Below are 23,180 nucleotides of genomic sequence, written 5' to 3'. Positions count from 1 at the left end.
AAAGAGCAAGCATGGTATGGCAAGCTTGTGGCTGGGACCTGGCCCCTGGATCAATAAGGGGGAGTTGATGATGAAGAATCAAGAGGAGGCTCTGCCCCCTCTCGACTGGATTGGAGGTACCTTGTACAATAACATCACCCCCTACATGCCCTCCCCGGGCATGCAAGCACCTTCCGTGTTGTTGTGCGTGCTTGCCAAGGCCTGGAGCAGCTGCAGGTACGGTACGTACGGTACGCTTGTATTCTACTCCAGAGCATGCTATTAACGCGACTGACCATCTCAAAGCCTAAAAGTGAGGGGCGTTGATAACGAGATCACAGGTAAAGAAGACTCGCTATTTCCCACGGCAGCCATCGAGTTTGCCCTACTGAGTCAACTGCCGTACTCACTCGACAAAGTCGCTAGCGCGGGTCTGTCTTAGCAGACAATATCCTTGTCAAGGGCAGTGCGAAAACCGGGCGATACTTATAGCCTATGAACATTATTAAGGTACGTACCTAAAGTCCGCACATGGCTGTAGACGGTCTAGAGTCAAACCAGCTTCTTCGAAGCATTCCAGAAAACACGTGGAAGGAATCGCGGCCATCGGTCTCGGACTAAAAGCCTGATTGAGTTATTTTATCCGTAGTGCTATCTGCAGTCTGCATCCCGCAACGGTGTAAGATCAAGGATAAGCTTCAAGGTCTGGATTATTCCTGAAGCAGCGACTTCCTCTGTTTGCACGTGTGCCTGGGCCCTGACTTGGCCGAAATACCCGGTGGAACGCCCACCCCTCCGCGCTCGTGGTTCCAGTCGTCAATCGTCAGCTGGCGCGTCGCAGGTGATTCCGCTGGATCCAGAGTCCAGTGTATTGGCAGCATCAACTGGTAAGCTCTCCGCGTCGGGACCTCATGGCGATGCCATCCTCGAGGTGGTATATGTAGCAAGTACGAGGGAGAACGCGACGAGACTCCAATTCCACAATTCTTTTCCTGGCGTGGCTGCGGTGCCGATTTTCCGTGGTGGGCCACCAATCATTGTACACGGTTGGCATAAGCAGTAACAGCACGAAGTTTAGGGAGCTCCTTGCGGCGATTACTTTACTATGGTGATATCAAGTAGCAGAGCTTAATCACAGTACTAGTCAATTATCTAGTAGCAGTTACCATGAAATAGAGATGAGTGGTGACAAATAGATGTCACACTTGACCGATTATTGGGCTGACCGATGTTAAAATCGGCGTTCCGACGAGGGGTAGCCTGCCGATGCAACGACATGGTGATTCGTTTGTGAACAGAAGTCGAGAAGTGCAGGATTGCTTTGGAAGTAATCAACAGTTGAAACCTGCTAATAACCAAAAGTGGCTTATCCAACCCACACGCAGACATCCATTGCATCTTTGTTCCAACGTATTTTCCTCCATTTCATTAAAACATGGTATTCGTTTGAATGATAGAGAGCTCCCACACGCTTGTCTAGGGTAGGTCCCGTAGCCATCGTGTTGACGGGCGCTCAATTCAATCCACTCTATCCTACTGGCTGCATAAAGTACCACCGCATGCGCTGATGAGCCCAACCGATCCTTTTGCAATACTGCGACCTTACGCGTCCTTCATTCTCCCCCAAAGGTCAGTGCCCGCCACGTGCAATGAAGATCACCCGGCTCACACGGATGGCCATGTCTTGACGAATGGCAATGTCGTACAAAATCCCCGCCCCCCCCAGGGAGCGCCAGGACCTCCAAGGGAGCCACGTCGAGGTTGACTCAAGTCAGTCGACATGGTGTCGCCAAGGGCCGCTCTACTCTTCGCAGCGATAGCAGCTGCTGTCGTCCACGACCTCGAGAACTTCACACCAGACTACACGCTGTTTGCGACGGAGCAGGACATTCAGATAAACTGCCAGGCGCGCCGCTCCATCGTCGTCAACGGGACGTCGCCTGGCCCAACGTTGGATCTCCACGAGAACCAAACCACTTGGATCCGCGTCTACAACAACATCTCAGATCAGAATTTCACCCTGGTAAGCCAAACAGCCAAATATCAGTTGGCGACTGAGCGGAGATCTGGCGGGTACAAATGTGTGCTGACGCGGCGACATTAGCACTGGCACGGGTTAGCACAGCGTGCAGCGCCCTTCTCTGACGGCACGCCTCTAGTCTCGCAGTGGCCTATCCCACCAGGTCGCTTTTTCGACTACGAGATTCATCCCGAAATTGGCGACGCAGGGACGTACTTCTACCACTCGCACGTTGGCTTCCAGCAGTCTACAGCCCACGGCGCGCTCATTGTCCGTGATGCGGGCCCTGCGCCCTATGACTACGACGACGAGATCCTGCTTAGCATAGGGGACTTTTACGAAGCTGAAGACGGCGATATTGAAAAAGGCCTCTTGGCGGACCCTTTCGAGTGGTCCGGCGAGCCCCAGGCTGTCCTCATCAACGGCAGGAGTGGCAATGCCTCATTCAACAATGCCACAGACGAGTCGTGTCTACCGTATCTCATCGACGTCAAGCCCGAGACGACGTACCGCATCCGTGCCATTGGTCGTGCCGCGATCTCACTGGTCAAAGTTGGCATTGAGGGCCATGACGAGCTTACAGTGATCGAGGCAGATGGTGAGTACACACAGCCAGCGAATATTGACCACATCCAAGTGGCGCCCGGACAGCGGCAGAGCTATCTGCTTAGAACCAAGTCAAAGGCTGAGCTGAAGGACGAGGGGCAACGGCAGTTCTGGGTCCGGTACGCGTCGTATGAGCGTCCGACTAGTATCACTGGCTATGCCCTGTTGCGATACAAGTCTTGCAACGGGACGGGGGAACTACCGGATCTGCCAGACGAGTCGCCTGTGGAGCTACCGGAAACGACAAATTACTACCTCGAGGATGTGCTGCAACCGTTGAATCCGGCTGTTCGCGAGAATTTTCCGCGCCTGGAGGAAGTGACCCGAACCGTCACGATTCAAGTGAATCAGGAGCTGACACACGGCGCATTTGTCAACGGCACTTTGCAGGGACCAGTCGTTTGGGTGTAAGTTTTCCTTGTCTTCTTCACGCTGTGGCCAGTACTGACCGGTGTCAACAGACAAAATAACGAAACCTGGCAGGAAAACGTCCAGGCATCGCCTGGCCACGCACCCTACCTCATCTCCTACTACACCGACACGTCCCCATACTGGGCACCCAATCACACGCGCGCCCTTCCCAACGACGGATTCGACCCTGTCTCGCGAACATTCACCGCCGTACCGGGCGAGGTTATTGACATTGTCTGGCAGAGCAACAGCGGACCGACGGGCGGCTTCGACTTCCATCCCATGCACGTCCACGGCGAGCACGTGTACGATCTCGGCGGAGGCAACGGAACATACGACGCTGCCATGAACGAGGTCAAGTTTCAAAACTCGACACATGTCCCTGCTCGACGGGATACGTCCATCCTGCACAGGTACACTACCAAGGGCGCACCTCACACCACAGCCGGCTGGCGGGCCTGGCGCATCCGCATCACGGAGGACAATGTCGGCGCGTGGATGATGCACTGCCACATCGCACAGCATGCAGTCATGGGCATGAACACTGTGTGGGTGTTTGGGGAGAGGGAAGATGTGCTCAAGGCTCTTGGCGAGCCGCCCTATGTGAGCGGCTACCTCGAGTATGGGGGGGATGCGTACGGCGACGGCGAGGATGAGGAGCCGTTGGTCCAAGTGTATGAGTACTTTGATCGGGCGCAGGCTTGACGGGACTTGAGTTGGTATACCGTACTCACTCGACAAAGTCGCCTGCGCTAATGTGTCTGGCTAGGCAATAACCCTGTTGAGAGTAGTGCCAATATGGAGTCAGAATCGCAGCCTGTGAGCGTTATCAAGCCCAAGAGCCACACACGAGGAGCGGTTGGTCCAAGTGCACGAGTATTTTGATCGGATGCAGGCTTGATGCGACTTGAATTGGTATAGAAGAGAAAGAACTCCGTCCGAATCCTGGGGTATTACTAGTGATCACTCCAAAAGCCCTGCTCACTCAACGCCCCCCGTACAAGAAGAGATCCTTGTGTCATTCACACAACGCACGACTTCACGTCCTGCTTCCTATTGCGACACCCGCTCCGTCGTCTGCTCGTCCCTCGGGCGGCGCATCACCCTACACGTGCGCGCGTCCAGTGAACCTCGAGCGGCGATCGCCCTTCCACCAGTACAGGGCCATGCCGATAGACAGAATGAGCCAGAGAAGCGCGTTGGCAAGATCAACCCAGACCGCATTCTTCATGAGACGGATGGCGCCGACGCCCTCGGGATCCTCACCAATGTACATCTGCGACGTGGTTAGCTTCTTCTTGATCTTCTTCTAAAGTGACAGCAGAGCGAGACACGTACCCTGCCAAACACGCCAAAGACGGCGATCCAGAGAATAAACAGGATAAAGTCCCAGCCGGCGATGAAGATACCGCAGACGCGGAGGATGAATGGGATAAAGTAGATGACACATGTCACAGCTGAGAGCGCGCCGACGACGACAGCGAATATCTGCAGGCACAGGGTCAGCAATCAATCACCCAAGACGAGGAGGGTAATCATGGCTCACCCATTTGGAATCCGTGTCGACGTCGCTATCCATGGCCCTCTTCAGGTCGTTGCCATAGAGGCCGCAGACCGCCAGAGCCAGGGCGAACAGGATGACATGGATGACGGTGAAGAACAGGTAGCTCTTGGACAAGCTAGGGAGACCCATTGTGATTGTGCTGGCAGGTGAGGAGGACCACCCTTGGAAACGTCTTGATTGTGATTTGAATTGGTGCGCGTGTGTTTCAGTCGTAGAATCTTGAAAAGGCAAACACAGAATGGAGAGCAGGGTCTGTGGGGTTTTAATGTCGATTACATCGTGATGCAATGTGGGCGAGGGCCCCCTTGATTTTGATTCCTGGATTTGACTATGGGCGTCTAAGAGACACGATGACGTAGATCGTGTTTGTTGGCGGATCTTGGCGTTCATCGCTGCGCTCGGCAGATTGGAGCGGTGCCGTGCGTGACCAACAAGGGGGACGGTATCCACAGGGGTGTTTGTGCATGAGCCGTGAGCTCACTCGACAAAGTCGTCAGCGGTGGTGTGTCTAGCTAGGCAATAAAGCATCATAAGGCCTAGAGGCTACAATGCTGTAGAAGGCCTAAACCTTTGCACTATAGTCGTGCATATTTGAGTATGGTAATCCGTGCAGAGAGGCTGTTGACGACAATTGACCAATGTCGACAGCTGTCCATCAGATTCACCTTGTCTACGTACATACACCGAAAGCTATTGGGCGTGGCTACCTGATCATCTTGGGGCTCATCACCAACATGTGAGTTAGGCACGCGTACATATTATGTACATACAAAAACAACCTTTGTACAGACCAGGCCAGGCCATAAGTCATTCAGGGCCACCATCAGCGGCCTGCTGTAGTGATACACTCATAATACAACACGCTCAGAAGCACGTACATGACAGAGAATCAGGGCACCGACGTCGGGATCTTGACCGCGCCCCGTTTGCGGTCCATGTGCGGCGCGCCGTACCGCCAGCCACTCGCCCTGGGGCCCTTGCCATCACGACCCGCGTCGTCCACGCTGACATCCTTGATTCGGTACGCCGCCCGCCCCGTCTCGTAGCTCTTGACGCGGCTCCTCTCCTTCTCGAGCTGCTCGCCCACCTTGGCCGCGTGTGCTTCCTCCGTGGCCTGCACGTCGAGCTCCCACGCCTTCATCGCCTCGCCGCGATCCTGCTCCCCTTTGACAATCTTGCGCTCCGCCGCGATGAGTTCCTGGTGGAACGACCTCTGGTCGACAGGTAGGAGGTTCTCGTCAAAGGCGTGCGCGGCGTCGGCACGGGTAAAGTGCCGTGATTCAGACACGGGAACAAAGAGCTGGCGTCGGGTGTGCCGATGCACAGGAATCTCGTTGATGGGCTCGTGGGGAATCGGCTTCTCGTCAGAGCCAGGTGTGGGCAGTCGCGTCTGAGGGAGCATAGAGTTGATCGCACGCGCATAGGGGGTAGCCAGTGGTTTGCCCTGCAGAACAATGTTAGCAAGTACGTCTTCAAACCAGGGTAGATGCACAGGATCGGAGAATTTGCTGCTGTCAGGTTTTGAAAATGTTTTTAACCAGGTGTGAGTCTTCAAGACTAATCGAAAAATTTGTTGTATCATCACGTAGCAGAAATCAAAAAGAAAGAATCCGTCAAGGCTTACCTCTGCAATCATGCGCTTCTCCACCTCCTTCAACCGGACAACAGCGCCCACTCTCCTCACGTCAACGCTGAATTCGCGACTGACACTCTTTATGGCGTCGCCCTTGACCACAATTCGGTTGTAGATCTCCTCCTTGAGCATGTCCGACAGGACAGGTTGACTCCGAAAGAGTGAGTTGTTGGGGAAGGGCTGATCGCTCTGGGCACCGAGGTACCGCGGCCCAGGCGAGCTCTGGTCGTAGAGACGAGTGGCCCTCTCGTTCAGCCACTTGTGCATATCATAGCGACGACGCGACATGCATGTCGCCGGCGTTGTCGAAAAGGTGCGTCGCGCACATTGGGAGGCAGACGACGAGGACGCGAGGGCCGTGTCGAGAGACGCGAGCGAGCCGCTCGCACCGGATACCCTAGGCGGCATCGCTCAATTGTTGCATGCGGCGGTCCAAGAACTCGTGCCCGCTACGATGGAAGTTGGATGGTTGTTGCAGGGCTGGACGTCGTGGTGTTCGTGCCTGCCCGCAACGCGAGGAGGACTTGGAGTTCCCGAGTTTTTTCTCGGGTGCTCGGAAGAGAGTTGTTCCAGCCGCGAGCGCTCGCAGCACGCCGCCCGTGCTGCATATGAACGGACCCAGCAACAAGTACTGTTGGCTGGCTCTTACGATCCACGTCATGATATTTTTGAACTCGGAGCATTGCAGTATTCTGAGGCTCCGGGTTGGCTGATTGAATGTGTTAGCTGCTGTGAGTAGTCGGAAAGACTGGCGTTAGAGCCATGTCCGTGGAACGTGCGTGTGACCAGCCACCTCAGACTGGAATCACCAGGAGTGCACATGAAACCCGCCATTTCAAGAGTTGGATGTAAGAGATGAAGCCAGGGGGGTTGCGTGTATATTCTCAACCTTCTGGTAAAATGTCCCATAACCGTTGAGCCGCCACATGCTGTAAGTACAGACAGCAAAGGCAGCCTCATCGGCGCGTCCGGAACTAACATTACAACAACCTCCCAAGTCATTGTCTACCAATGTTGCACCTCGGCATACGACAACAATCCACCGCGTACTTCTGAAAAACAATTCCGCTCTGTCTCCCGTATGTTCCGACTCCCGTCCCCAGCCAATGTCGTGTACTGGGCAGCGACCCCTTGATGCTTGTCTTCCTGCTTTCATGTTCTCACGCTTCCACGGCCAGAGACGACTTCTTCCTAGTCTTTGCCTTGGTCGTGGTGGGTTTTCCCTTCTCCTCGACAGGTTGCGAAAAGTCTTTCCATTGGCGCCAGCCATCAAAGTCGATGAGTGCTTGCATACAGCCCCATTCCATAACCTTGCGTTCTAGCCAAACAAAGTTGACGGGCTACCGTTGTCAGTTGATGTGCATACATACCGCGGGAACACGAAACTTACCTTGGTCAAGAAATCGTTGCAACCAGCTGCCAGCGCATCATGCCTGTCGCTTTGCAACGAACTAGCCGTCAGGGCCACGATGATGACGGGGCTCTTGAAGAGACCAATGTTCTCGAGTCGATCTGCATCGGCCACCTCCTCCTTGTCTTCCTCGGGCTGGCTGCCGGAGGAGGAAGACGTTGATGAGAAGACACCAATGGAGTTGAGACGCTCCAGCCGCCGAATCTCCCGCGTCGCCTCCAGACCGCTCATGACCGGTAGCTGAATGTCCATCAATACCAAGTGAAAGCCGCCTGTCCTCCACTGATCCACGGCATCTTTCCCATTCATGGCTGTCTGCCATCGCACCTTGAGTTTCTTGACGAAAGCCTCGAGTAGCTTTAGATTGATAGGGTTATCTTCGACGATGAGGACGCTGATGGGAGGGACGCTGCCTCCTAGGATACCGGGCATGTTCGACGGAAACTCCGCCGGCTTTTTCACCTTCTTCACCCGGTTCGCAGATGGGCGAGGGGAGGAGACGCGTGGCGGGGGAGTGGCCACCCGAGCGTGTCCCGTCGAGGCTGCGGGTGACGTTGGTGCTGCCCCCGCAGGCACCGATGGTTTCTGCTCCGAGGAGTTGGAGTGTGCCCGCGAGTGTGACGGCCGGTGGCCGAGCTGTTGTGACGCGTGCGTCGAGGAATCCGCTGGTGCTGGGGGCGCCCCAGTGTTGGGTTCGGAGAGGACGTTGGGTGAGGATGTGTGTGTGCGGCCGAGACGAGGTCGATCTGCGCGTTCGCGATACTGTCGGGCCGTACGGGAGCTACCTGGTGACGGGATAGCCGGGATGTGGCCCGTGCCGAGAACGGATATCGAGTGCGGTATGCCGCTAGGTGCCGGGACGGGGACGGCGAACTGATGATTCGGTGAGTGTGCACTGCCGTTGACGGGGGGGAAGTAGCCTTCACCTCCTTCCGACGGACGCCCATCCTCGCTAGGATACAAGCCTGCCGGCCGCGGCGACGGCTTGGGCGTTCTCCGAGGTATGTCAATCACCAGGGCCTCGTCCACGGTCTGGCCGCCGGGGAAATAGGCGTCGACGATGCGAGCCATGTGCTCATCGGGACCGAGGAACCGCTCATTCTGTGACTGGTCTCGGGGGGCGATTCGGAGGGCGATGTCGGGCGAGTCAAAGGAGCGGCCTAATGAGTTTGCGTATTTCCGCAGGATCATGTCGCGCACATCGTCGACCAGATCGTCCTCGTTGATGGTCACGAGGGTGGGCGATGCATGCGGTCGCTTGACCCAGATTTTCCGCGTGGCGCTCACCATCACGGCGTCCAGATCGAGGTGCGCGTCCTCAGTATCATGCGTCGAGGGCCCGTGGAGGAGGGCCTTGGCGATGCCAATATGGCGATGGGAGACAAGGCTCTGTCGGCGGGGGAGAGGAGGCGGCTGGATGTAGGCAGCAGGGTTGGCGGCGGGTGTATTCGCGTTCGAGGGCAACTGAGAGGACGGATCGAGTTGAATGAAGGATGCTGGGTTGGCGGCGGGTGTATTCGCGTTCGAGGGCAACTGAGAGGACGGATCGAGTTGGATGAAGGATGCTGGGGCGCGGGGGACGGGGTCGAGTTCGAGAGGGCCTGGCCGTTTGCTGCGGTTCAAAACTGCTGCGGCGGCAGTGGCGAGCTCCTGGTGTGCACGGTCGCTGGTGGGAGAGGTCGGACTGGTACCCTCTTCAATGCGCTGCAGACGGCCCGCCGACGACTGAGGCGGACGTGGTGATGGGAGCGGCAGTGGGAGAGATGGTTGGAATTGTGACGGTGACTGTGATTGTGATGGCGATGGCGAAAGCGGTTCATGTGACGCTTGTGGTTGTGTTGCCGCCGGCTGCGGGTCGCCAGCATTGGGTTCACTAGTGCCCACGGTATTGTGCAGGTGCTTGGCGTCTAGGCCATCGCCTTCGCCATCCTCGTCCCTGTCCTCGTCCTTGTCCTCGTCCGCATTCGAGCTGTTAGAGCTGCATTTGTTCGAGTTGTCGCTCTTGTTCGTCACGAGAAAGCTACTACGCTCGCTCGCGCTAGGTTGCGTGCGACTGGCGGCGGACGCTGTCGAGGCCTCGCGCGACGCCTGGACCGCCGCCGGCTTCTGGGGTGTGAGCAGGCTGTGGTTGTCGGTGGACGACGCGATGCTTCGACTGCTCGAGATCAAGGACGGGGCTGCTGACGAAGAGTGTCGACGTCGGAGGAGTTTGGACTTGATGCGTGTAGCAATGTCGTGCGCCATGCTGAAGAGAGTCGTGCGCTCGTCGCTGCAATTCCGTGGTGGTGCTAGTACTTGCTTTGCTTCGGGGCGTCCTCGCACCGCCAAGACTGTGGCACTGATTGATGTAATGGTTATACTATGTTGGAGATGACCAGAACTAGATTCGCAGCCATCATTGGGACAGACGAGCAAAAAGACATCAAGCAAGGCGCGGGCGAGATGATGCTGGTGGAGGAATTCGGTCTTTGTGCTCCCGATCTGATCGATTCATTGCAGGCCCTGCCTGCACAGCGAGTCTGGAGTCCCCGGACATGGACGCAACAACAAGGCAGAGGACTTTGACTTGAGCCCGACACGCACGCGGCACACCAACCAGAGCGACAATAACGCGATGGACGTGCCAAGGTCTAATGCTGCCCTGCATTGATGTTTTTCTTTTCTTCCCTCTCACCATTATGGACATCCACTCCGTCCGAGGACACCCATCCGCACCAAGGATCACTGCCGCCGATGGATTTCCACGTCGCCGCGCGTCTCATTCGCCATCGACCGCGTTGGTGGGGGCCAAGGATCGCGACATTGTCAAACAGCCTCACTTTTAAGCTGACGACGATAGCTCCCACACCCATTGGCGGTTACGACAAATTGAGGGCTGTTTGGATTGGATTGGATTGCCTCACCACCCTCGATACCCCGCCCTCGATACTCTGTACCCCGATTCACTTTGCCCAATACTCCCGTCCGCGAGAGCTTCAAACTTGAATTGCCTCAGCGCTCAGAAATCCTGTACTCCAGTCTGGCCTGACAGCGTCTTCTTGGGCGAGTCAGAGTTGTTCTCTAGCGCCCATTGCGGCTCCTCTTCCTCGTACCATCGCTCTTCCTCTTCGTCTCTCGCCATGACATCCAGGTCCTCATCTGCGTCGACTGTGCTGTAGTCGAAGTCCTCGTCGCCTCCCCGGACAAAGCGATCCTCGAGATACTCCCTCCACAACGATGACCCGTGCTCCTTGTCGCGCGCTGGTGCGTCCCACGCACTTTCTGGCATGGCGTTGTTCTGCACAGTCGGCGTCACTGCTTCCTGGCTTGATGTGTGCGTAGCCGTGCTTTCTTGCGACCGTAGCCCCGCGAGAGTATCTTCGCCTCGCAGAAGCGATGCTTCCAACGTGCGCCCATATCCCTTGTCTTTTGCGTCTGCCGTCCTCTCCGCCGCAGTTTGGAAGCGCTTCACCAGTCTCTCATACAGCACAGGATCTAAGGGGCACGTCAATTTCTATCTTGGAACAGAAACGCAGAAAAGACGTGACAGACTGGTCAGCTCATGGTCAAGTGAGCTGTAATACGACGGGTGACGATAGAGATACTGTCGCCGTCGGTTTTGGCTGCGTACCCGTTGAGCGTGGGCTGGTGACCTCGGCGGTCGGGGCAGTGGCCGGTCCAGACTGGAATCTGCGCCTGAGTTCATATCTCTCAGGGTCCACACAACACCTGGCTTCTGTAGATTGGCGATGAAATAGTTGCAGTAGCGGCAGTACGTAGCACTTATAAAAGCGAGAGAAGCAAATTCACCCGTGGTGTGTTGCGTGCTATGACGTCGACCCACAAACTGGCCGCTTGTTCCATCTGCCTCCTACAACATCGCCCTCTCCAGTTCACAATCATCAGTAACACGACACACGACATATGCTTGGATGGATGGCCATTTCATTCACGAGCCTATTTTTAATCTGCCTTCGTCGTAATGATCCCCCCCTTATCATCATAGAAGATCTCCTTGGCCTTGACGCTCCTGAGGTGGTCCACGCCCCCGCTCAGCTCACAGTCGTGGAAGAAGAGATACGTCCTGCCCTTGTACTCGACAATCGAGTGGTGCGTCGTCCAGCCCAGCACGGGCTCCAGGATCTTGCCGCCATACGTGAACGGGCCCATGGGTGAGTCGCCCACGGCGTAGCAGAGAAAGTGCGTGTCGCCCGTCGAGTAGGAGAAGTAGTACTTGCCATTGTGCTTGTGCATCCACGCGGCTTCAAAGAAGCGGCGCGCGTGGTCGTCGCCGAGAATGGGCTTCTTGGTCTCCGGGTCTAGGATGAGGAGCTCCTGGGCCGGCGACTCGAATTGGTGCATGTCGTCGGTCAACTTGGCGGCGCGGGGGCCCTGCGCCGCGACGCCCTCGCCAGAGACCTCCTTGGGTCCTTGCCACTCGGGGTCATACTGGTCGTCGCCCTTTTGGTAGCATTGGAGCTGGCCACCCCAGAGCCCACCAAAGTAGAGGTAGGCCTGGCCGTCGTCGTCGACGAAACTGGCCGGGTCGATGGAGTAGCTGCCCTTGATGGGCTCTGGGTCGGCGGTGAAAGGGCCCTCGGGCTTGTCACCCACGGCCACGCCAATCCGAAAGATGCCTTCCTTGTCTCGTGCCGGGAAGTAGAGGTAGTATTTCCCGTGCTTATGCGCCGCGTCGGGGGCCCAGAGCTGCTTGCTCGCCCACGGCACGTCCTCTGTCTTGAGCACGACGCCGTGGTCGGTCACCTCCTTCAGGTCCGACGTGGAGAAGACATGGTAGTCGGCCATGTCATACTGGTCTCCATTGTCGTTGAAGGCAATGTCTGTCTCGCGGTCGTGAGATGGGTAGATGTAGATCTTATCATTGAAGACGTGGGCTGAGGGATCAGCAGTGTAAATGGAGGTGATGAGGGGCGGCATGTTCGCGGTCTTGCATGGGCAGATGAGTGTAGGAAGGGGCAACGCGTCCTGCTTCATCAACCGAGACGTGACGAGACGAGACAGCGCATTTTATATCGTCTGAGAAGACGTATACGTTCATCAACGCCCCACTGACTTTGGTTCGCTCACTCACTGTCCCGCTCAGCGTTTAGGCTGAATTGCATGTGTGAACCCGTTACCCCACCCACCCGCTTGATGATGGTGATGCCAATGTTGGACGACGCATGATAAAATGGATCGTCGGGTAATTCAAGAAGTGGTGTACGTATCCGCAAGGGCATACATACTTGATAGTACATACGTAGTAGCAAGTCTGTTGGATAAATCTCATGGTTAAGTTCCGCCGACCCAGTGTTGCGTAACAAAATGAAGTTCAGTATGCTGAAGGGGTATCTACGTTTACGAGTATCTATCAAAAGGGGGGCCGTTACTCGACCACGCCCCGCCTCAACCTTTCTAAAGCATCCTCGTACTTCTTGGGCGAGTGGTCGATTAACATGCCAGTCCCGAACCTCACCTCTCCAAATCGAGCCTCCACATCTTTGACATAGGTCAACACCATCCGCCTGGCCGGTTGACCAAAATCGTTCTCTTGTGGGAAAAGGAATGCATCACGGCGGAGAACGCGCTGCGTCTCGAGGGCAAACACCTCACCCGGCGGCAGGAGCTTCTCATGAGAAAGCGTTGCCCGAAGGGTCTGTAGGGCCGGGAAGAGATCGGTGTCTGGCACCTCCAGCGGGACCGGGGTGTTGTAGAGTCTACCTGTGACATTGGTCTGGAATGCTTGCCAGATGCGTTGGCGTATGTCTGTCTTGGCCGTATTGTCCCCCTTCTTAAAGGCCACAGCCATTGCCTGGAAATCATGCAGCAGTCCGAGGGAGAGGTGAGGGACAACGTCCGATCCATGTACGACAGTCGTGATGAGTCCCTTGGTCAACTTGCTGAGAGTGGCTGACATGGCTCCTGGTGGGCCGTACGCGAAAACATGGATCGGTCTTCCCGTCGGCAGCTTGAGCTTGTCGTCGACATGATTGCCAGCCATGTACCTGGCCTGCGGCGTGGTGGTAGTCACAAACCCCGTGCCGTGCGGGTTCGGCTCGGACAGCATGACACCAAGCAGCGAGGTCACTGCGCCACCGAGGGAATGACCACACAGCACAAGTCCGTACTCGGGGAACTCCTTCAGCGCCTCCTGGAGGGTGACGAGAACCCGCCCGTCGTAGCCGTACAGGATCCTGCGCGCCGACGCAAGCACACCCTTGTGCACTCGGTGCGATCGTCCTCTCCATTGGAGTTGGTCGTAGTCGCACGTCAGATCCGCCAGGATGTCTTCAAATCCAAGTGTTCCGCGGCAAGCCAAGACGACGGCTTTCGCCTCGTGGTCTAGCGAGATGTAGTGAACCAGAGGCATGCCAGAGTCCGTGTGCCCTTGGGCATCGCTGCCACCGCCTGCATCCACGAACGAGGCCAAGAGCACATTGCCCATGCACGAATCAGTGTGATGCAGAAAATGGCGAATGTCGTCGTGGGGCTCGTCTCCCTTTTGCAAACTGGGCATGTCATTGGAGATGCCGAGGAGTTTGAGAAAGTTGGAGCCGTACGATGCAGAGGAGAAGCGCATGTAGCGGGAGATGTTGCGGAGCAAATGTGTCGAGGGAAAGGTGCCCTCGACAGCGCCGGCTTGACGAAGAGTCCGCATCGCGTCCGTACTCCGGTAGGCGCTTTTCTGAAAGTACGATGAGAGAACCAGGGACGACTGCGAGTCGTTCCCCGCGAGGCTATACAGGCTCGGCACGTGGGAGCCGTTGCGTCTGTGGTGCGTCATCGTCGGCGAGGTGGATGATGGCGGGTGATCGTTGGGTTGCCGTGATCTCGTCTCGCCGCCTCGCACTTCCGTTCTCAATATCGATGGTGAGGCGGGCCTCAAGTCTCCCCCAGCGTGTACTGAGTAGGAGTCGGTCTGTGATACCATGGAGTCGCGCCGACGCTCATGGACAGAGACATAGCTGGCCCGCGACGAACTTCGCTGGATCTGCTCCGGGTCTACATCGTGACCGCTGCATGAGGCCGGCCGCTGCTCAGAAGGTCGATAGTTACGTGGGAACGGCGGCGGCTGGAGTTTAGAAGACGACCCTCGCGCGTTGGCCCCAACACTCTTCCCCTGAGAGCGGGATGCACTGCCTTGGTTGGAGGCTGCTGAAGGCTCTCGATTCCATATGTTCGATATGGACTGACTGCCGCCTCTGAGGACTTGTTTGAACCCGGTTTTCTTGTCGGACTCCTTTGGAGGAGATGGCAGCGCCTTCTTCTTGTGCTTTGCAGCGGCTGATGTTTCGGACGTCGCACGCGTGACCGGCTTGCTCGAAGGCATCCTCGTCCTTTTCTGATTTGCTGCTTCGACAGGCTGACTAGCCAATTGTGGTGACGAGGGTCGGCGTTGCACATGGTCGATTGCAGACGAGCTTCGTCGCGCGCTCGCTTGCGTGGGCCGCGTCAGATCTCGACTGACTTTACTTCTAGGCTTGGGAAGAGCCAGTGATTCTTGCTCAGCCGCTGGCGATCTGGTGGTTGTGGGGGAACGCGGCTCGCTGCTCTCCGTCGTGGTCACAGAGAGGGCCGGGCTTGGAGGCCCAGCATCGTCGACTTCAATTACTTGGGGTGTGCTGACGACGATACCATCGTCCTTGTGCTCCAGTTCGGTTTGCCTTAGTTTGTTTCGCTGGATTTTGTAGACCACTCGAATCGACGGATCCGTGCTGTCTGGCCCGTTTCCATTGGCCTTTGTCGCCTCTACAATCTCAGCGCCAGCAACTGTCGGCAGAGCGACGTTCTGAGGACCGCGCACGTCCAGCGTGATGGTTTGCGTAGTGGACACCGAGCTCGAGATGGTGACTGAGGTGCCCGGGTTCAGTGAGGACTTGATTTCGTCTTTCAGCCGCTCCAGGGTCCTCTCATCCTCGTCCTCTGCGCCAAGCAAGGCGCTCTCTGCGGGAGGACTTGTCGCTGGGCTTTTCGGAGCCTCCGTTCCTGGCACGTCGATTCGTAAGCCGTCATCCACGACGACCACGTCCCAAATGATTTCTTCGGAGCCGTGAGTCTTCCTCTCGCTGTCCAGCTCTTTCCTACAAGCACCCTGGAGGTAGGCGAGTGCACTCAACGCGAGCACCAGGTCTGTCACGCCGACCTTTTCCTGGCCATTGTTGAACTCCCGCCTAATAAGCGTGACAATGCTGGCGATGGCTCGAGACGAGTCGGTACTGCCGAGAATTTGGTCCAGCGAGCTCAAGATCAAGGTCGAGACATCGCTCACGGCAGACAGCGTCGTGCCTGTCAGCTGGAAGGACGCCGATGTCCAAAAGGCAGCGTGGCTAACTGCATGGTGCAGAACTTCCAGGCTGCGCTCCAGAATTCCCTCCGCGTCCGTGACAGCGTATGGCGACCCCAGTGCCGTCTCTCCGCCTGCGCGTATCAAGACACCTTCGACGATGCCTCGTGCGAGCTCCAGGCTGGAGAGGGTGGTGAACTTGGCCGTCGAAAGCGTATAGGTACCAAAGATGGAGGTGACGCGGATGGCGAGCTGCGTAGATCTCGTGGCTAGACTGATAGCCTGGGCGATGGGCGCTGGGAGCAGCGTCGAATCTGCTTGGGATCCCACCATGGCGATGGCGGGTTGGTCTCCAGGCATGGCGATGGCAATGCTTCAGGGTGCGAAGGAGTCGGGGTGCGCGACATGTTTATGCTGTCGCTACGTGATTTCGACCAATCTGCGCATGGGCGCGCGTGAGATGAGGAGGCTGAGATGCATTCCGATGCGCTGGATTCTGGAATGCGATGGATGGTGATGTGTCGCTGGATTGAGTGCCACATGGCAGCGGGCGAGATGGAGGGGCGGGACGGGCGATTTGCATGTGATTCAGCGCTTGTTCGACCAGGGGCTAAGTAAGGTAAGGTACCTTGCCTTACCTGGCTGAACTCAACCCAACCCCAGGGGCCAGAAGTTTGAAGCACTTGATGATTGAACACAGGTTCATAGTTCAGAAAGGGCCTCGAAAGACCGATCGAAGAAGTCATTCAACTCGGCAGCAAACGCGGCAACAGGGTCTCTCCTGCGCGCACATGTTTCAAGATCCTCGCTCGTGCTCCTTGCGCCTCCACATATCCCATATGGACAGCCTGCACGTAAATGCTCCGAAGGTACCCTGAATCGAAGAAACCACGTCCTCATGGTTGTCGAAGAGGCTCACCTGAACATCGTGCGGCTGCTCAGGTGACAGATGAGACGTCCCGTTTGGGGATGCCGTCCCCATTGGTGCGTTTCAACATTCATCCAAAGTAGGTGACCCCCTCCGTGGCCCCTTCATAGTATTGAAACGCGCTATGTTCAGAAACAGAGCCGGCCTCCGAGTCCGAGGGCGCTTTTCACGACCCATGTCGGGATTTTCTGCCCATGGGAACACCGAACACGGTTATAGATATAAAGGCCCTGCCCTGGGGCAACGAAGCTCATGAGATTCTTCTGAGTGTTACATCGTTTTCGTTCTTTTCCATCGTTCCATTCTGTCCCCGCTAGCTTTCACTCTTTTGCTCGCGCTGGCGCGTTAACCATTGTCTCTGTATATCAGCAGTGTTCGTTCCTTATACTTGATCTAGTACCAACAGATCGTCACACACATCACTAAGCTTCGACCGTCGTCCCCGAATACTGCAAGATGCATCTCTCGACAGTCTCCATCATCTTGGCTGCTGCCGCCACGGCCGCATCCCAGTCGGTTGTGGGCACCGCATACGGTTTCGCAGCCGGTGTCACTGGCGGTGGTGATGCGGCTGCCCAGACTCCCTCCTCCGTCGAGGAATTGGCCGAGTGGCTATCCGACGATACGCCTCGTACTATTGTCATCGACCGTGAATACGACTTCACTGGCCAGACGGCTACTGATTCTGGGTGCGATCGAAACAGCTGTTCCGCCGCTAATGGTGGCCAGCTCTACCTCGGGACGCTGTCTTGCGGCAGCTCTGACAATGTTCCTGTCAGCTCCATCACCTATGATGTGGCCGGCACAGAGCCCCTCACTGTCGGCAGCAACAAGAGTATCCTGGGGGCTGGCGGCAAGGCAGTCCTGAACGGCAAGGGCCTATCCTTGTCTGCTGGTTCCAGCAATGTCATCGTCCAGGGCATCGAGATCACCAACCTCAACCCGGGCATCGTCTGGGGCGGTGATGCCCTTGATCTCAAGGGCGGCAACGACGGTGTCTGGATTGATCACTGCAAGTTCTCAAAGATTGGCCGCCAGTTCATCGTCAGTCACTACGACGGCTCGCGATACACCATCTCCAACAACGAGTTCGACGGCGTGACCACGACCTCGGCCACCTGCAACGATAACCACTACTGGACCATGATGCTCATCGGAGAGGGCGACCAGGCCACCCTGGACAGGAACTACTTCCACAATGTCTCTGGCCGCGCCCCCAAGCTCGGTGAGGCCGGCACCTTCCACGCCACCAACAATTACTTCAAGAACATGAATGGCCACGCTTTCGAGGCGTATGAAGGCACTGTCGCCCTCCTCGAGGGCAATGCCTTTGAGTCCGTCAACACCCCATTTTCCGGCAGCGCCATTGCCACCATCTTCGACACCCCCGACTCAGCCGCGGCCGGTGCTTGCGAGTCGGTCCTTGGCCGTTCCTGCGCTGTCAACGCCGTCGATGCGGACAGTGGCTCCCTTACGCCCATGTCCTCGAGCAGCGCCCTTCAGCCATTCTCTAGCCTGACCGATGCTCTCGTGGTGCCTGTTGCCGCGAGCGAGGTGGCCAGCCTCGTAAGCAGCAACGCTGGCCCTGCCAACCTTGGTTCCAGTGCCGTCACGCCTGATCCTGCCCCCGAAGTCGAAGAGCCTCCTGTGGAGGATGAGCCTGTCGCGGAAGAGCCTGTCGCGGAAGAGCCTGTCGCGGAAGAGCCTGTCGAGGAAGAGCCTGTCGAGGAAGAGCCTGTCGAGGAAGAGCCTGTCGAGGAAGAGGCCGAACCCGAGGAGCCAGCCGCGCCCGCCGCGCCCTCCGCTGAAGAGGTTTCCCAGTGGCACCAGTGCGGCGGCAACAACTGGACTGGGTCGACAAAGTGCGCCGCGGGTCTGTCGTGCGTCGCTCACAACGAGTGGTACTCGCAGTGTCTCAGCTCGGCCGCCAGGCTCAAGGCGAGATCCATCCTTCGCATCTGAGCGTGTAGTCGCGTGTTCACCCGAGGGGCTGCCTAACGCTGATGTCCGTCATGACTGCGTGGGCTTGCACGAAGCGGGGGGTATTCGACGAATATGGCGCCCGGTACTCTAGCATGTGCCTTATCCTCAATTTTCGATTCTACCTTATTAATTCATCAATCCTTGCTCCATCAATGCGAGCTTCGTTTCTGTGGTGTGATTTCACCAATTGGATGGATGACCATAGTGATCGTGAATCGTGCTCCAAAAATAGGTGCGGGCTGGTACCTCGAATCCTCCATGCAGCGCCCCCACCCTTCGATGCGCTGCTGCGCCACACCGCCCCGGCCCCTGGGACGGGACGCAAGATCCTCAGATGGGACTGGAGCTTGGCAAAGATGACGGCCAGCCTTCATGTTTGATGGTGACGCCTTTTTCCTCCTTCTGCCCTTGACCTTTTTCTTGTTATCTCTCACGCTTTCCAATCCACACTCGTTCAATTCGATCCGACGAACCACAATGGCCGCTCCTCTCTTCTCGCCCGACCTCCTCTCGCCTGAGGTGCAGGCTGCCCTGCCCGAGGGGTACGTCCTGCGCGCCTTGCGTCGCGACGATCACGCCTCGGGTTTCCTCGACTGCCTGCGCGTCCTGACCACGGTCGGCGATGTTACCGAGGAGGGCTTCCAGCAACAATTCGATACCATGGAGAAGCAGGGCGGGTACTACCTCATTGTGATTGAGGACACCAGCTTGACGGAGAACTCCGTTGTTGCAACAGGCGCGCTGATCGTCGAGAGGAAGTTGTGCGTGACGCCATGCCCAGCCAAGACGCCGTTGCCACTATTCGTTCGCTGCTGACAATCGATAACAGCATCCACAACCTCGGAGCGGTCGGACACATTGAAGACATTGCGGTCGCCCGCAACCAGCAAGGCAAGAAACTTGGTCTCCGCCTGATCCAAGCGCTCGACTTTGTCGCCGACAAGGTCGGCTGCTACAAGAGCATCCTCGACTGCAGCGAGGCGAACGAGGGCTTCTACATCAAGTGCGGCTTCCGGCGAGCGGGCTTGCAGATGGCGCACTACTACGAGAAGAAATAGGGTGCTCACGGTGCGCGACACGACGGCCTACACCAAGGCTACGGAAGAATGGGGCGTTCAATGGTTGGATAGATACGGTACATTAACGATAGACAATAGACATGGACTCAACTACGCGGAGGCTTTTCCACGACAGGGCAGCGCGAAGGATGTGCCGCATTCGAGTATCCTCCCGACAATTCGGTCAATTATCTTGGGGGCAAACAAATTCACGGTTCATCTCGGGGCCGAATAATGCGCTTTCACTCTTTGCTGGCAGGTTGAAAAGGGCACTGGAGACCTACCTACTGTCTAGAGCATTACGAAAACTGGTCCACGCACAATTCACCGAACCTCCCTCTTGCCGAGTGCCTTGACGCACATCATTGCGAGTTTATTGTCTACCGAAATCGCTATCAACATGCTCCAGGACATTCATTCATCTCTTGCGCGCATTCGGATCGCTGCGACTCAAGCGGAGTGAGTTTAAGGACACCTCGGCAGATGGCAAGTCGGCTGACTGTACAGAGCCATGCAAGCACTGTCCCCAAGAAAAGCCCTTGTACGGAGGCAGAAGACTCAAGTGGGCAGAGTGAATGCCCTGGATGGCAGAATCTTGCAGTCTATCAGTAAGAGAAAGGAGGTCTATGCCAAACATGAGCACGTTGCAGGTAATGCACCCAGTTACCCCTCGACTGGTTCCCCGGGCCTGTAGGCAGGCTTGGGCAGTTGTCCGAGGCAGACAATATGAAAACAGCCCAGTTTCCAATATTTCGTCTCCTACCGACCCATCCACCCGCCATCGACCGTCAGCACATGCCCACTCACGTATCCGCTTGCCCTGCTCGCCAAGTATACCGCCGTCCCCTTAAAGTCCTCCGGTGTGCCCCATCGGCCCGCCGGAATCCTCTCCGAGATGCTCTGCAGCCTCTTCTCGTCCTTGAGCAGGGCCTCGTTCATGTCCGTCGCAATGTAGCCGGGCGCAATGGCATTCACGGTGATGCCCTTGTCACTCCACTGGTTGGCCATGCTCTTGGTCAGCTGGCCGACCGCACCCTTGGACGCAGCGTAGGCTGGGACGTTGAGGCCGCCTTGAAAGGTGAGCAGCGAGGCAAAGTTGATGATGGAGCCCTTGCGACCCGTCACAGGGGACGATTCCAGCGTGAGCATGTGTGCACCAATGTCCCGGCACATTGTGAAGACGGAGTTGAGATTGACTTGCATGACCTCGTTGAAGTCGCTGTCTGGGAACACATCGGCTGGGTGGCGTCGCTGAATCCCGGCGCAGGTCACCAGGATGCGGATCTCATGGCCATCGGCAAGGACCTTGGGGACGAGCGAGGCGACAGATTCCGGCGAGGACAGCTCGCAGGTGTAGATGGTTGCCTTGCGCCCGAGTGCTTCAATCTGCTCCTTGGTCTTTGTGTTGGACGTATCGCGCTGGATTGGGGTCAGCTCAGGTCAGGGCAGGTGATGACCATCTAATATCTCCTGAGGACGGACAGACGCACTTGAACAAGGAGAATGTCAGCTCCGGCTTCGGCGAGGGCCAGCGCGACGGCCTGCCCGATGCCCCGGGTGCCTCCCGTGACGAGGGCTGTGTGGTCTTTTAAGCTGAAGAGACTCATGATGCGCGGTTGCAAGCTTCTCAAAGAGCAAGTCTGATGAACGTCTGCCCGGTTTATCACAAGTAAGATTTGCATTCAAGTCTTCCAGTCGCTGAACAAGCTCACGTTTGGGGGATTTGGTGGGGGGTATGTCGGTAAATGCTGCCCCGCGCTCGCTGGAGACTGGAGACGTGCCGCCAATTCCGAATGAGGCAATCTTCGGCGATGCCCCTCAGCTTCTCAAGCGAGAGATGGGTGAATGACGAGGATCTTGCCAAGCTTGAATGAAGAAATATCCGTCTCCTCTGTGGGGTTGGTCGTTGGAGCTGCTAACTTACTCATGACTCCAGTGGGGTGGTTCATTGCTCTCGGGGTATCCTCCATCCAGCTGGCTGGCTTCAAGCTGACCAACTTGCTCTCGCTTTCACTCTGAGCTCACCTTGACAGCAAGACTCCCATACCTCTTCACCAACTAGTCGCCATCATGTCTACTACATGTACTCAAGTCGCCGCGTCCGTTCTTCACGGCGCCAAAGACCTTCGCCAAGTACGTCTTCCCCGGGCCTGGTCCAGTCCTGATGTCGACGATGCGCTGATCACCATAGGAAACACGCGACCTGCCCACGCCGGCTGACGACGAGGTCCAGATCGCAGTCCAGTCAACAGGTCTCTGTGGCTCTGATCTCCACTACTTCAACCACTACCGCAATGGCGACATTATCGTGCGCGAGCCGCTCACCCTGGGCCACGAGTCTGCCGGCACAGTCGTGGCCACAGGTGCCTCCGTCACAGACCTCGCCGTCGGGGACCGCGTCGCCCTCGAAGTCGGCTTGTCTTGTGAGCAATGCGAGTACTGCTGTACGGGGCGGTACAACATCTGCAAAGGCATGAAGTTTAGGAGCTCGGCCAAGGCAAACCCTCATGCGCAGGGCACATTGCAGGAGAAGATCAACCACCCCGCAAGATGGTGTCACAAGCTGCCTCCCGCACTCTCACTCGACCTCGGCGCATTGATGGAACCCCTCTCCGTGGCCATGCATGCGCGCAACCGCGCTGCTCTCGACCCTTCCACTACATTACTCGTGCTGGGCGCTGGCGCCGTGGGCCTTCTCGTCGCAGCCGTGTCGCGGGCAGCCGGCCACGAGAAGATTGTCATTGCGGATATCAACGAGGACCGGCTGGACTTTGCGGTGAACAACGGGTTTGCCGATGTGAGCGTCGTCGTGCCCATGGCGAGGCCAGAGACTGTCGAGGACAAGCTGAAATACGCCAAGGAGGTCGCTGGGCTCGTCGGGGACGCAGAGATTAGGGGCGAGAAGGTAGGCGAGGTGGGCGCCGTCTACGAGTGCACCGGTGTCGAGACGTGTCTGCAAGCGTCCATCTACGCGACCAAACCGGGCGGCAGGATCATGATCATTGGCATGGGCACACCCGTCCTGACCCTGCCCATCTCGGCAGCAGCCCTGCGCGAGGTCGATTTGGTGGGTGTCTTCCGCTATGCAAACACATACAAAGAGGTCATCGCCATGCTATCGAATCCACCCAAGGCGATGCCAGATCTCACGAAAATGGTGACACAGCGGTTCAAGGGCATGGAGAAGATTAGCGAGGCCTTTGCTATGGCTGGCAAGGTCAAGGATGATGAGGGAAATCTGGTCCTCAAGGTCGTAGTGGACATGTCATAGAAACTATCACATGTTATATTGTCCGGTATTGACGGCAGCTGGGTGGGGGGGGG

At 57.0% G+C, this 23,180-nt stretch overlaps 11 protein-coding genes across 11 annotated transcripts; 4 read left to right on the top strand and 7 right to left on the bottom strand.

Moving 5' to 3' along the window:
* Window positions 1-1,759: 1,759 nt before the first annotated feature.
* On the top strand, window positions 1,760-3,721 carry J7T54_000121 (Iron transport multicopper oxidase; the record flags this gene model as incomplete). Its single annotated transcript, XM_051507373.1, has 3 exons — window positions 1,760-2,002; window positions 2,084-3,012; window positions 3,067-3,721. 3 exons carry the CDS (start codon window positions 1,760-1,762, stop codon window positions 3,719-3,721), a joined length of 1,827 nt encoding a protein of 608 aa, XP_051361338.1.
* Window positions 3,722-4,121: 400 nt separating this feature from the next.
* Window positions 4,122-4,709, bottom strand: J7T54_000120 (membrane-associating domain-containing; the record flags this gene model as incomplete). The annotated part of the gene is made up of 3 exons (XM_051507372.1): window positions 4,122-4,292; window positions 4,355-4,504; window positions 4,563-4,709. The coding sequence occupies 3 exons, from the start codon at window positions 4,707-4,709 to the stop codon at window positions 4,122-4,124; spliced, it is 468 nt and encodes a 155-aa protein (XP_051361337.1).
* Window positions 4,710-5,469: 760 nt separating this feature from the next.
* Window positions 5,470-6,621, bottom strand: J7T54_000119 (Eukaryotic mitochondrial regulator protein; the record flags this gene model as incomplete). The annotated part of the gene is made up of 2 exons (XM_051507371.1): window positions 5,470-6,024; window positions 6,205-6,621. 2 exons carry the CDS (start codon window positions 6,619-6,621, stop codon window positions 5,470-5,472), a joined length of 972 nt encoding a protein of 323 aa, XP_051361336.1.
* Window positions 6,622-7,373: 752 nt separating this feature from the next.
* Window positions 7,374-9,868, bottom strand: J7T54_000118 (Response regulator-like protein; the record flags this gene model as incomplete). The annotated part of the gene is made up of 2 exons (XM_051507370.1): window positions 7,374-7,553; window positions 7,604-9,868. The coding sequence occupies 2 exons, from the start codon at window positions 9,866-9,868 to the stop codon at window positions 7,374-7,376; spliced, it is 2,445 nt and encodes an 814-aa protein (XP_051361335.1).
* Window positions 9,869-10,622: 754 nt separating this feature from the next.
* Window positions 10,623-10,892, bottom strand: J7T54_000117 (uncharacterized protein; the record flags this gene model as incomplete). Its single annotated transcript, XM_051507369.1, has 1 exon — window positions 10,623-10,892. The coding sequence occupies one exon, from the start codon at window positions 10,890-10,892 to the stop codon at window positions 10,623-10,625; it is 270 nt and encodes an 89-aa protein (XP_051361334.1).
* Window positions 10,893-11,566: 674 nt separating this feature from the next.
* Window positions 11,567-12,541, bottom strand: J7T54_000116 (Xylosidase/arabinosidase-like protein; the record flags this gene model as incomplete). The annotated part of the gene is made up of 1 exon (XM_051507368.1): window positions 11,567-12,541. One exon carries the CDS (start codon window positions 12,539-12,541, stop codon window positions 11,567-11,569), a length of 975 nt encoding a protein of 324 aa, XP_051361333.1.
* Window positions 12,542-12,989: 448 nt separating this feature from the next.
* On the bottom strand, window positions 12,990-16,247 carry J7T54_000115 (Sn1-specific diacylglycerol lipase beta-like protein; the record flags this gene model as incomplete). Its single annotated transcript, XM_051507367.1, has 1 exon — window positions 12,990-16,247. One exon carries the CDS (start codon window positions 16,245-16,247, stop codon window positions 12,990-12,992), a length of 3,258 nt encoding a protein of 1,085 aa, XP_051361332.1.
* A 1,024-nt stretch (window positions 16,248-17,271) lies between these two features.
* Window positions 17,272-18,777, top strand: J7T54_000114 (uncharacterized protein; the record flags this gene model as incomplete). The annotated part of the gene is made up of 1 exon (XM_051507366.1): window positions 17,272-18,777. The coding sequence occupies one exon, from the start codon at window positions 17,272-17,274 to the stop codon at window positions 18,775-18,777; it is 1,506 nt and encodes a 501-aa protein (XP_051361331.1).
* A 498-nt stretch (window positions 18,778-19,275) lies between these two features.
* J7T54_000113 (glucosamine-phosphate N-acetyltransferase) lies at window positions 19,276-19,856 on the top strand (the record flags this gene model as incomplete). The annotated part of the gene is made up of 2 exons (XM_051507365.1): window positions 19,276-19,559; window positions 19,628-19,856. 2 exons carry the CDS (start codon window positions 19,276-19,278, stop codon window positions 19,854-19,856), a joined length of 513 nt encoding a protein of 170 aa, XP_051361330.1.
* A 759-nt stretch (window positions 19,857-20,615) lies between these two features.
* J7T54_000112 (2-dehydro-3-deoxy-D-gluconate 5-dehydrogenase-like protein) lies at window positions 20,616-21,463 on the bottom strand (the record flags this gene model as incomplete). Its single annotated transcript, XM_051507364.1, has 2 exons — window positions 20,616-21,275; window positions 21,347-21,463. 2 exons carry the CDS (start codon window positions 21,461-21,463, stop codon window positions 20,616-20,618), a joined length of 777 nt encoding a protein of 258 aa, XP_051361329.1.
* A 463-nt stretch (window positions 21,464-21,926) lies between these two features.
* On the top strand, window positions 21,927-23,127 carry J7T54_000111 (Sorbitol dehydrogenase-like protein; the record flags this gene model as incomplete). Its single annotated transcript, XM_051507362.1, has 2 exons — window positions 21,927-21,989; window positions 22,048-23,127. The coding sequence occupies 2 exons, from the start codon at window positions 21,927-21,929 to the stop codon at window positions 23,125-23,127; spliced, it is 1,143 nt and encodes a 380-aa protein (XP_051361328.1).
* Window positions 23,128-23,180: the final 53 nt, after the last annotated feature.

Source organism: Emericellopsis cladophorae (assembly GCF_022114955.1).
Source record: "Emericellopsis cladophorae strain MUM 19.33 chromosome Unknown NODE_31_length_266811_cov_117_018179, whole genome shotgun sequence".
NCBI lineage: Eukaryota > Fungi > Ascomycota > Sordariomycetes > Hypocreales > Bionectriaceae > Emericellopsis > Emericellopsis cladophorae.
The sequence above is the reverse complement of the archived record's forward strand: the minus strand, read 5'-3'. Positions and strand labels throughout refer to the sequence as shown.